Source organism: Euphorbia lathyris, chromosome 2, assembly GCF_963576675.1.
Source record: "Euphorbia lathyris chromosome 2, ddEupLath1.1, whole genome shotgun sequence".
NCBI classification, from domain to species: domain Eukaryota; kingdom Viridiplantae; phylum Streptophyta; class Magnoliopsida; order Malpighiales; family Euphorbiaceae; genus Euphorbia; species Euphorbia lathyris.
In genome coordinates this window covers 21,470,232-21,482,175 of record NC_088911.1, presented here as the reverse complement: position 1 = coordinate 21,482,175, position 11,944 = coordinate 21,470,232, and the positions used below count along the sequence as shown (strand labels likewise).

Genomic DNA, 11,944 nt, shown 5'->3' with positions numbered 1-11,944 from the left:
TTTTCTCCTTCTATTCAGCACTCGAAGATCACCCTCTTTCGAATGATTCGAGAGTCCTTGGCCACTTCTAAAGGTTTTTGCTCTTCTCGGAGAGATGCTGCTATCTTATCCCGCCTTCTGGCTTCTCCTAGGCCGCCTCCTGCTCCCAACATTATTCCGGTCCATTGACTTAAACCTCCTCCGGGCTGGGTTAAAGTCAATGTGGACGGCTCTGCTTTTGGCACTCCTAGTGAGGCAGGAGCGGGAGGCATTTTTCGCAACTATCGTGGCTTTTCCAAAGGTTGTTTTGCCTTTTCTACCCCTCATTCTTTTACTTATTTGGCGGAATTGAGAGCCGCTATTTTCGCAATTGAACTTGCTTGGGAGAAAGATTGGCATCAGCTTTGGGTTGAGTCAGACTCCATGTACGTAGTTAATCTGTTTCGACATCGTTCCATGGATGTTCCTTGGAGTATTCATCAAGAGTGGTTGCATTGTCTCAGCATTTGCTCTAGGATGAACATTCTTTTTACACACATCTTTAGGGAAGGAAATAGAGTTGCTAATGCATTGGTAAAGTTTGGAGTCTCTTCCTCAGTGATCAATTGGTGGCCTTCAGCTCCTGCTTTTTGCCACAGGTTTATCAATGATGACATTTGTAATATTTCTCACTTACGTTTTTCTTGACCTTTCCTAAACTTTTCTCCTTCCCCCTTCTTCTTGTTTGTTCTCTTTCTTCTTCTCTTGTTCAAACACCCATTTTTTCTTTTTTAATATATTATGGGTTTGTCAGTTCTTGGGTCTCGGGTGCTCACCCCGCCCAAGTTCTGTCTCGTCCCAATTTCTATAATAATAAAAAAAATATATACTAACTGTAACAGATAATGATTAATCCATAATCAACTATGTAACCTTTTCTTTTCATCTCCAAACATTTTAAGAAATTATTCCATATTTATTGATTAAAATGTTTATTTTATATGTAAAATGATTAGTTTTAAGAATTTTAATCCATCATCACTACACCTGTTCATGGATCCGGGTAGTCCAGTCTGTGTCTCCTGGATCGGGTTTGGACATGAAAATTTATCTTTAGATCCAGTCCGGTCCAGGTCTGCTAAAACCCGTCTCTTTTTTGGACATGTTTGGGATTTATAAAAATAGCACGGGTCGGTCGAGCCCGGACCGCCTATTAATATTAATTAATAAATTAATAAATTAATAAATTGATAAATTTATATATTAATATTTATTTTTAAGTATAAATTAATTTTTTATTATTAAAAATTATATATATATATATATATATATATATATATATATATAGGTGAGTTTATATGGATTGCGCTTAGGATTTGATTTTTGAACCCAAACCCAACCCGGTCCGAGTTTGTCTAAATTAACAGTAGCCGGACTGGGTTTGGTTTGAGCATTTTTAGACACGAGGTCGCTGGCCCGGCCATGAATAGGTCTAATCATCACACTTATTTTTCAGCTCTCTTTCAAAAAGTGAAAATTAGAGAGAGTGGGTTGCAGGTTTAGAGCCCATATGTAATCAGAACCAGAAACGATTGAACCCATAACAGATGCCATGGCATGACCCTGTGTTGTCTCCTCTTCCTACTCAACTTCAAACTAGAAACCTTGTAGACGTTAGATTGTGCAACTTGAAACCTGAAACTCGAATTGGAAACGTGAAATTGGCTAATCGTGGAAAGATGGAAGGTGAACCGCCAAAATCAATAAGGTTAATGAATTTCGTCTCTGAAGACCAGGTATTATTGGTTCTAACTAAACCCTAGCTGCATTGCGTTTACCTTCTGTCATGATGTCACTATCTGATATCTTCTTTCATCCATGAAATCATCCGTTTTTGCAGTTAGATGAGGCTAAGAAAGCCAGGGGTGAGCGTGTTGAAGATGGCACTGCCCAGAGAGACAGGCCCCTCTTTGAGGTTCGCCCTCTTTTTTTTTTTTTTCTTTTCTAAAATTAAGTTAACATTCAAGTTAAACGAGGAAATTAATCTAGATGTGTCAGATTACTACTGATTGAACACGAGGAATGTGGTTATTGTATAATTGCTTTCTCAGTGTGTTCATATGTAATCCAATTGATGAGTGCTTAGTTAGATCCATGGTTAGCTCTTTTGCTGTTTCAGTAGTTGTATATGAATTATTTCATATATCTAATTGGTTGCTTTTACCCTGCAAAGTGCCTCAACACTTATCCATTTCTCATGTTATGAACCATTTAATATCTATGAATGCAGATTTTAAAGGAGAATAAAGACAAGAAGGATGCAGAATTCAATGAGCGATTCAAGCATAGTAAGTGCTTACCTCTTAACTCATCTGTAGCATCGGTAAAATCGGATGGTTGTTCATACTTGATACTTGCCTTGTTTATTATAAGTTGCTCCAAGTTCTCCAACTTTTGAAATTCTTTTTATTATTTAAGTGTAATGAATGAGATTGTTTTGTTCAATGTTTGGTTAATGATTGGCCATATCTTAAAATTTACAAGCTTATGGACGCTGTCTATTTTCATAGTGAGGTGAAAAGTGGAATAGTTCTTGATCTGCAAAATTCTAGTAGTAAAAATAAGCTTGAATTTTCTTTGCTAGGGCCTCCAAAAGCTTTGGACGAAGATGAGACTGAGTTTCTTGATAATCTCGAGATGGTGAGTGTATGCTCGAAATTAGTGATACTTAGCATTATGTAAAGTTGCTACAACATTATGCTCTTTGATCAATCGATAAATGATAAATCAAATTAGCATACATAAATGATAAATCAAATTAGCATACATTCGATCTCGGTACGTGTATGGCATACAGAGATGTTTGTTATTTATAGTAGAGGATGCTATGCTATATTGTTTAAATGCTTAATGTACAATTTCCGTGCAATAGCCATCGTACTAGTAGTATTCTTGATCTCTGATGCTTGTGCATGCCTGATTCTTCAGATTTTTAAAAGCTTATAGATCGCTATTTTAGATGAATGTTTGAGACAAAAAAGGGGACGGTGCCACCTTTCTCTTAAAGTAGATAACTTTAGATGCTCAGCAAATTTATCAGAATCATTGATTCCTTTCTTATTTATATTATGTGTTGTGTTTTCAGTCAAAGCGGGAATATGAACGCCAAATGGCAGATGAAGAAGCATTACAGCTCCGGAGTTTCCAAGTAATTTACAAACTATTTCCTGTTGTAGAATTACTATCGCTACAAATGAGAATATGGGTTTGGCTTTGACTTCATATTTTATCACCTATATTCGTCTCATCTGGTTTCTATTTCAGGCAGCAATTGCAGTACAATCCACCACTTTACATGAATTAAAGGATGTTCCAGCTGTTCCTGTTGTTCAGGTTAGTTTCAATAAGATCATGCAAAATGTTGCACTTGATGACATTCTATTGCAATATGCTTTCGATCCAATTCTGTATGATTTCGAGTCGATTCTATGGTATGACTCGAAATCATACAGAATTGGACATGAATCGCCTGAATCGGCCGAGTCCACGATTCAGTCGATTCATGAACTCCATTAAAAAAAACTGTTTTTAATTTAAAAAGAGTAAAAAACATGTGCTGAACTATAACTAATTAAAGAGTTGTGGAAAACTAGGAGACTCTTTAGACTTTACAAACTCCAACTCTTTCTTTCCTTCCCTTTCTCTGTTTCTTTTCATTTTCTCTTCTTCTATTTCTTTTGTTCTCTTCAACTGTCCTCTATTTTTTTTCGTTCTCTTCAACTTGATATGGAAGAAGAAGATGATGAAGAATTCTTTTGATGATGAAGAATTCTTTGGCAAATAGTTTTATTAGGATTGCATTAGATTTGAATTTTAACACAAGTGCTTGGTTGATAACTTGATATAATTTCTATTTGGATATTAAAATTGCATTTGTAGGCTAATATTTAAAGTTAAACATGGTTAATATTTTATTTTTTATAATTTTTGAATTTCATCCGAATCTTACTATCCGGTTCGATTCACGAGTCCCGATTCACAAAATGAGGAATTCGAGTCACGAGATTCGACTCAATTTAACAACTATGTGCTTAAATGTATTAAGTTCTGATTACTAACTAGTATTAGCATCCATTGAATCCAGTCTGTCAGGTTCGATTAAAACGCGAATAGTTCCAACCCGAGACTCGGTATTTGAAACCTTCTTTCGTGTATGCAGGATCAGAAAACAATCGGGAAGAGGAATCCACCTGCTCGCCCTTTGAGTATGATTATTAAGGTCAAACCACAGGCAAAGAAAGCCAAAATAGACGAGGAAAATATTGAACCTACGAAAATTGTGAAAACACCTGATGTTGATACAAAAGAATCAGACTTATTAAAATTACCTAGTGGTGATGATGCTACTGAACTCCAGAGTGTTTCTAAGACTGGCCTTGTTTTGTACAGTGATGAAAGTGAAGATGATTAGTGTTTTTTACAGTACCTATATCGGATATCCATAATTATTTAATTTGATGTCTCAATTTTCCTGCATATATTTTTGGCACTAAATTCATATTCTCCCCTGGAAAAATGAATATAGAAAAAAGAAAACGAGAATAATGGTCAAATTTATTACACTCAATTTTTTTGGTTATAAAGTAAGGCTGAGAAGCCCAGAAAAAACAAGAAAAATAGTTAAAACTGAACAACTTGGCTATAACAAGACTCACAATGATCTTCAATATATATTCCGATATCATAATCATCCTAAGAAGTAATTTATAAAAAAAGTATAAAAGTATTGTTTAATGGCCTATTTACTTTTATGTGAAACTAAACATGAAAATAAATTAATGATCCATTACATTATGTTACATCTTCAACTTTTGCTCTATATGTAGAAAGAAAAACTTTTGCTCTATATGTGAAAAGAGAAACAAAAAAGAAAGAAATAGAAAAAATCTGTTTATGTAGTTTTGGCACTCATGTGAAGTGCTACTAGGGACGCATAGACACCATCTTTGATATTGATCAAAGATTCATGTCTTCCCTTCTCAACAATAACACCATTTTTAACGACAGCAATAACATCTGCATTCTTGATTGTTGATAACCTGTGTGCTACTACAACTGTTGTTCTGTTCACCATTACTCTGTCTAATGCATCTTGAACCACTCTTTCGGACTCGGCATCTAATGCACTTGTAGCCTCGTCTAACAGCAATATCTTTGGACTCTTTATTATTGCTCGTGCTATGGCTACCCTTTGCTTCTGTCCGCCCGACAATTGCACTCCTCTTTCCCCGACCACTGTGTCATATCCCTGCATTTTTATCCGTATAAACATGGAAACTTTAGCATCTGTGCAGTGTGCAAGAAACTCAAGAAACATTATGGTTTTCTTACCTGATTTAAGCTACTGATAAATTTGTGGGCGTTAGCTAACTCTGATGCAGCTATAATTTCTGCTTCACTTGCATTTCCTTCCTTTCCATATCCAATGTTAGCACGGATTGTGTCATTGAACAAAACTGGTTCTTGGCTTACAAGCCCCATCTGCTGTCTTAACCATTTCAATTGCAGCTTTTGGATTTCTATTCCGTCGAGTGTTATATGGCCTGAATCTGGATCGTAAAATCTTTGCAACAATGCAATAACTGTTGACTTACCACTCCCACTTTCTCCTACCAGGGCAACAGTCTGAAAGATGTTGAAACCGGTCAAATATCGCTCAAAAGTATTCACTGAGATAAATGGGATTCAAAGGAGTGTAAAATTTATCTTACCTTGCCAGAACGAATAGTCAAATTGAGGTCGCGGAAGATTTGAGTGTCCGGTCTTAATGGATACTTGAAGCTTATATGATGAAGCTCGATTTCTCCCTTTACGTTTTCTATTGTTGTTCCTGACTCGTCACTAGGATCTATTTTTGACTCCCTGTCGATTATTCCGAATACAGAAGCAGCAGCAGCCTTTGCTTTAGCAGAATCAGCACCCATAGAACTTGACTGAGAAACTCCTATAGCTGCCATAGTAAGAGCAAAGAACACCTGCAGGATGGATAAACGCTTTAGTATCCCTGAAAAAACTATGTTGTATTTACGGATCGAATTGATATATCAATTACGTATTCACCTGAAAAACATCTGCAAATGATATGTAGCCGCCTTCAACTAGTCGAGCTCCAGCATAGAAACTTGTTGCATAGAAACAGAACAAAAAGAAGGAAGACATTCCAAATCCTGCACCGCTGATGAATCCCAGCCTAACTCCGGTCTTCTTGGGGCCCTCACACTTCTTCTCATAAAGTTGCATCACCTTCTCTTCTGCACAAAAGGAAGCAACTGTCCTTATACTTCCAACTGCATCATTAGCAACTTGGCTTGCTTCCTCGTACATTTTCTGCAATCATTTAGATTCATGTGAATCATATCAGTAAATTGATTTTATTAGGATAACAGTTGAACTGAAATGTGTTTATTCCTTTATACGAATCAGAGTAATCGGATTTTCAAGTCATACCATCGCATCTGCGCTGAATCCTTTCATGAACTTTACTTGTATGAAACCATTGACACCTATGAGAGGAACGAGTGCAAGGATAATCAATGCTAGTTGCCAACTAGCAGTAAAGGCAATGATAAGAGCAGCTGTTGCTGTTGCAATGTTCTGAACCATTTGAGCTAGTGCATCGCCAACTAGGGCTCGCACTGCAGCTGCATCTGCTGAGAGCCTAGCACCAATTGCACCACTAGAGTGCTCGGGTTCATCGAACCAACCAACCTCCATATTAACTACTTTTTCAAAGCATATAGATCTGATACGTTGGATTAGTTTAGATCCAGCTACCGAAAAGAAGTATGTTCTGATTGGATGTACTATGAGTGATGCTATACCCAGGGTCATAAACATTAGTGCCCAAAACTTCGAATCCTTTCTCAGTTCATGAGGTGGCTCGAAAAATGTTTTGATTGCTTTCGAAATCAGTACACCATAAATTGGAAGTATAGTGCCATTGATACATGCAGCAATAGTTCCAACTATAAGAACTGGAATCTCTGGCTTATTCAGTGAGGCAAGACGACTGATTGGCACCTCCGGAAGTTTTTCTTTGGACGAGAAATCCTCGAAATCTTCCATATCATTATCAGGGCCTTTCAGACCCGAAGGAAAACCAAATGAGAGAGACAGCGAGTGGTGGCTGCTATTTCTTGATGATCCCTTACTTAGTGAACGTCTCAACGATCTTCTTTGACTTGATAACCTAAATGATTCTGATGAAATTTCTGATTTGTTGTGATCCTGTGTTCCGTGGTCTGATTCTTTATTCATTTCCTGTAAGCGTACAAGCTGAGAGTATGCTCCGTCAGGATCCTCAAGCAGTTGCAAATGTGTGCCTGCCCATTGCAGAAAACTATGTCATCATACTATGAACTCCGAAATGCACTCACATGTCACAAAGTAGACCAATTCGTGCCAGATCGAACTCTAAAAATGCCTACCCGACTAGATGGACTCGCAGGTCAACAGAAAGTAACTTGATGTTGATAATAATAATAAAAAACATCTACGTAAGCAAGTATACATATAATTACAGGTACCTTTTTCGACCATCTTTCCTCGATGAATGACAGCTATCATATCAGCATTCCGGACAGTAGTCAAACGATGAGCAACAATAACAGTAGTTCTATTGACCATAATCCTGTCTAATGCCTCTTGTACTACCCTCTCAGATTCGGCATCAAGTGCACTTGTAGCTTCATCTAAAAGTAAGATTCTTGGGTTCTTCAGGATTGCTCTTGCAATTGCAATCCTCTGTTTTTGTCCTCCGGAAAGCTGAGTTCCATGCTCTCCAACCATTGTGTCAAGTCCCTGTAAGCAAAATTAAAAAATCTTCTTTGTAACCGATGTGATCTTAAGAAGAAAATACAACTACAATTCATAAGTTCACAGTAAATCAGAACCTGAGGTAGCTTGTCAATAAATTTTGCAGCATTAGCAAGTTCAGCTGCTGCTTTTATCTCTTCAATGGTCGCACCATCCTTCCCGTAGGCAATGTTGTCCCTGATACTAGATGAGAACAGCGCAGGTTCCTGACTGACAAGACCAATTTTCTCTCTAATCCATTTAAGTTGGAATTCTTTGAGGTTAATACCATCTATGAGAACTTCACCAGAATTTGGATCATAAAACCTTTCTATCAAACTAATAACTGTTGATTTTCCACTTCCACTATGCCCAACCAAAGCTGCAGTTGTGCCACTTGGGATGGAAAGAGAGAAACCGCTAAATATCTCTTCCTCCGGTCTGGCTGGATATCTGAAATAAACATCTCTCAACTCTATATCTCCGCGAATATCTTCCAATACTCTCCCACTTGTATCAGAAGCATCAATCTCCGGTCTCCTGTTAATTGTCTCAAACATTTTATATGCTGCAGCTTGACCTGCAGCAAATGCACTCATACAAGGAGATGTCTGGCCTAAGGACCTACAATTTTTTTAACAGAAAATGAAAATACTGCATATGTATTCATTCAAATGCACGCAAATTACAAAACAAGAACTCACATTGAACCGGTCAAGACAGCAATGATCACATTCATAACTTGTCCTCCACTGTATCCTTTTTCCAATATCATCTTTCCACCAAACCATACAGCCATCGCATAGCTACCGAATACGACTAACATAACTACACCAATGCCTATTCCTGAAGCTACGCCTTCATGAACACCTGATAGGTAAGCAGTTTGGAGAAACTTGTTGTAAGTACTAATGGCTTTCTTCTCTCCAGTAAATGCAGCAACCTGGAAAAACCAAATTCCTGTCACACATTGAAGAAAATAATTAATTACGAAAAGCAAACATTATTCATCCAGAACCAGAAGCATACGGTTCTAATAGAGCCAATTGTCTGCTCAACAACAGTAGCTGCCTCAGCATAAGCACTTTGTCCACGAGTTGCCATTCTTGATACCAAAATGGATACAGTTGCACCAGCTATTACTAGCAAGGGAATAGCAGATAGCATGACAAGTGCCATCAACCATCCTTTGGCAAAAGCTATTGTGAAACCCCCAAGGCATGTTGCCATCAGCTGCAGAAATTTTCCAACCTGTGCAAACTTATAAATTAGTACATACCAGGACAAGTAATTTTGTTTGCAGGCCAAATCGGGTTAGGACAAGCGATGTAGTGACTCGGTCCAGAGTGTGTGGCACGGGATAGAAGGTCTGAGCAAGGAGTGACCCTAAGGCATGGAGATGAGTCTGGAATAAACTGAATTACATGTCGAAAATGGAGATGAGTGACTTTGCTTTATTAGTAAAGTGTGTTTTTAATTCATCTAGACTATGAAGCACGGAAATTCTTCATGACATGTGTTTCCCCGTTTCCGGCAGATGTGGGAAACGGAAACTTTCGGAAACTGATATGAAACGTTTCCGAGCATATTTTCTTAATTACACAAAATATGAAACACGTCTCTCAATTTTTAAACGGTTTTCTCTACCTATTTTGATTAAAATTCTGGAAATTCAAACTTTCTATTTTGCAATTCCTATTCAATCTAATCTAAGATTAGGAAAATTGAAACTTCCTATTTGAGAGATAATTCCTTCCTTGTATCCTTCAATTTAAAGAACTTACACATATTTCTTTCTACAATAATCTTTGTCTCTTGAATCTCGACTGAGCTTCGACTTTCTTCTTCTTGTTCTTCAATCTTAGTTTTTTTTAATGTATTATTATATTTTTAATATTTATAAATATGCCTCTATATTTTTAATATTTACACGTTTCTTATGTTTTTCAGAAACAGTATCCGTTTTTATTTCAGTTTCCGTATCCGTTTTCGTGCAACATAGCATGTAGACGGTTCTAAAGCCTCGAGACCCAACGAATGAGACTTGGGGAAAAGTAGACAATATCCGTATGATATTGGATCAAACTGTTACAATGGACTCTCCACGTACAATGTGTTAGTTCGGGGACAAACAAGGCGGAAGCTCATAGGTCTATAATGGCATGGTCCGAAGTAGGTGGTGTCGGGATAGAAGGCTCAACCGTAGTAAGGGATGAGGATGGGGAGGAATAAACTGAATCCCAAGTTGAAATTGAAGAGAAAATAAATTACTCTCATTCTAATACATAAAGACTCGTTTTTAAGCCGTGAGCACAACTATACGGGCCAAAGGAGACAATATCTAAATGGTATTAGACCAGTCCGTTACAAGCTAGTTGACAAGTAAATTGAAATTTAGGAATAGATAATACCTTTTCACCCATTGCATCTTGTATAAGAACAGTATCACCAGACATTCTACCAACAACTTCTCCAGTATTAGTTTCCTTATCAAAGAAAGAAACATCCTGTCTCAGTATTGTTTTCAGATAGTAACCTCTTATCCGGGCAGCCTGTCTTTCCCCTGTCACCATCCAACAAGTCACCTCTGCAAAACAAAATCACACAAAATTTCTTCTAATTACCTCTGCTTTTCACTTCCATTCTATATATAATACAATCAATTGAACTTACGAAGAAAGGCAGCAGCTGCAGCTCCCACAGCTAAGTAGACAAATTTCAGAGAAACCTGAAAGTTGCAGTACCAAAATCAGTATCAACAAATTTCAAAAAAATTGAAGAAACCGCATACAAATTCTCTTACCTTAGAAACTATTTCAACCATTTTATCATCGTCCTGGTTGCCTCCAAAGGAATTAATCATTTCTCCCATTAGTAATGACATAAGAGGCATAGAAACTCCATTACCAATAGCACCAATCGTGCCGATAACCATCAGTAAAATATCAGTGGAGTCAGCGAAGGAGAATAGCTTAAAGAAAGGGATTGTGTTAGCGTTCTCAGCTTTTCCTTTTTTATCTCCTTTGCTAGTTTCTTTCTCCTCTTCCTCCTCCTCCATCTTGGCCGGAGTTTGGGACGAAGTGGCCTCCTGAATATTGGGAATTCCGTTCTCCTCCGCCATAGTAACTGAGAGGAATTCAAATCCTGACAGAAGTTGTAAACAGCATAATTGCAACCTTTTCGTTTTGCTTAAAGAGGCATATAAATAAAGAGGGAAAACTCAACTTTTACAAAAAGTAGATGTATTAGGTAAGGACAAAAATAACCTTTGACTATCCTAATTAAATTTTCTGGTTACAGGCTGGATAATTTCATCTACAGAAAAGAACAGATTAAAGATTCAACATTTCACATTAACACGTTCTTGAACTTGATTAGATTCTCTCTATTTATTTTTTTCTGGAAATCTTTTTATTTATTCTTCCGTGACTCAATCTGCTAAGTTGATAAAATGATAGAAGAATAGAATAATCTTTAATGTTTAAACAACTAAGATTCTGCACGTTTATAATCAATTTAAAACATCATGGCAACCATAAATTGGGAAAATCTCCAGTAATTAATTATAATTAACCCGAAGTTAAGTTGCTAATTACCGGGAAGAATGTAGGAGATGAAGATGAGGTGGGGATTTTGGACTTGATTTGTTAATTTAGTGATTCCTGCCTAACCTACCCCTGTCTCTTTTATAGCATATAGTCAACACTAATCTACAGTATGTTTTTAACTTTAACCCTAAGAGAGAAATGAAACTACTATATGCATGTATCTTGGGGCTTAAGCAACCATGTATTTAAAATTAAATTGACTTGTCACCAAATCTTTTTATTATATCATATAAAGTACATGTGAAATTAAATGCTATATAATTTTCAAGTTTGAACTTTGAACCATTAATTCCATTAGAAAAAACGAATTAATGGTCCATCCCTTCCACCCATGTATGTTTTATGTATTTTGTTTTTTCAACTTTGAGCATGTAAAATTACATGAAATGGCATGTTTCATGATATATCTCAACTATTATTACAAATTTAATTATTATTAACATTTAATTAAATTTTAATTAGTAAATAATTAAAATCTCAACTTTCAACTTGAGAATATCCTAATCCATACAATAATATATAAA

The 11,944-nt window shown here is 36.7% G+C and overlaps 2 protein-coding genes across 2 annotated transcripts; one reads left to right on the top strand and one right to left on the bottom strand.

The window, feature by feature from the left end:
- Positions 1–1,494: 1,494 nt before the first annotated feature.
- LOC136217210 (uncharacterized) lies at positions 1,495–4,510 on the top strand. Its single transcript, XM_066003809.1, has 7 exons — positions 1,495–1,754; positions 1,859–1,933; positions 2,249–2,306; positions 2,603–2,658; positions 3,104–3,166; positions 3,283–3,351; positions 4,178–4,510. Exons 1-7 carry the CDS (start codon positions 1,566–1,568, stop codon positions 4,427–4,429), a joined length of 762 nt encoding a protein of 253 aa, XP_065859881.1. The 5' UTR covers positions 1,495–1,565; the 3' UTR covers positions 4,430–4,510.
- Positions 4,511–4,619: 109 nt separating this feature from the next.
- LOC136217209 (ABC transporter B family member 11-like) lies at positions 4,620–10,996 on the bottom strand. The gene is made up of 12 exons (XM_066003805.1): positions 10,616–10,996; positions 10,486–10,540; positions 10,224–10,399; positions 8,842–9,063; positions 8,517–8,755; positions 7,911–8,436; positions 7,545–7,818; positions 6,466–7,340; positions 6,079–6,345; positions 5,730–5,993; positions 5,350–5,643; positions 4,620–5,266 (listed from the first exon to the last, which is right to left on the bottom strand). Exons 1-12 carry the CDS (start codon positions 10,931–10,933, stop codon positions 4,910–4,912), a joined length of 3,867 nt encoding a protein of 1,288 aa, XP_065859877.1. The 5' UTR covers positions 10,934–10,996; the 3' UTR covers positions 4,620–4,909.
- Positions 10,997–11,944: the final 948 nt, after the last annotated feature.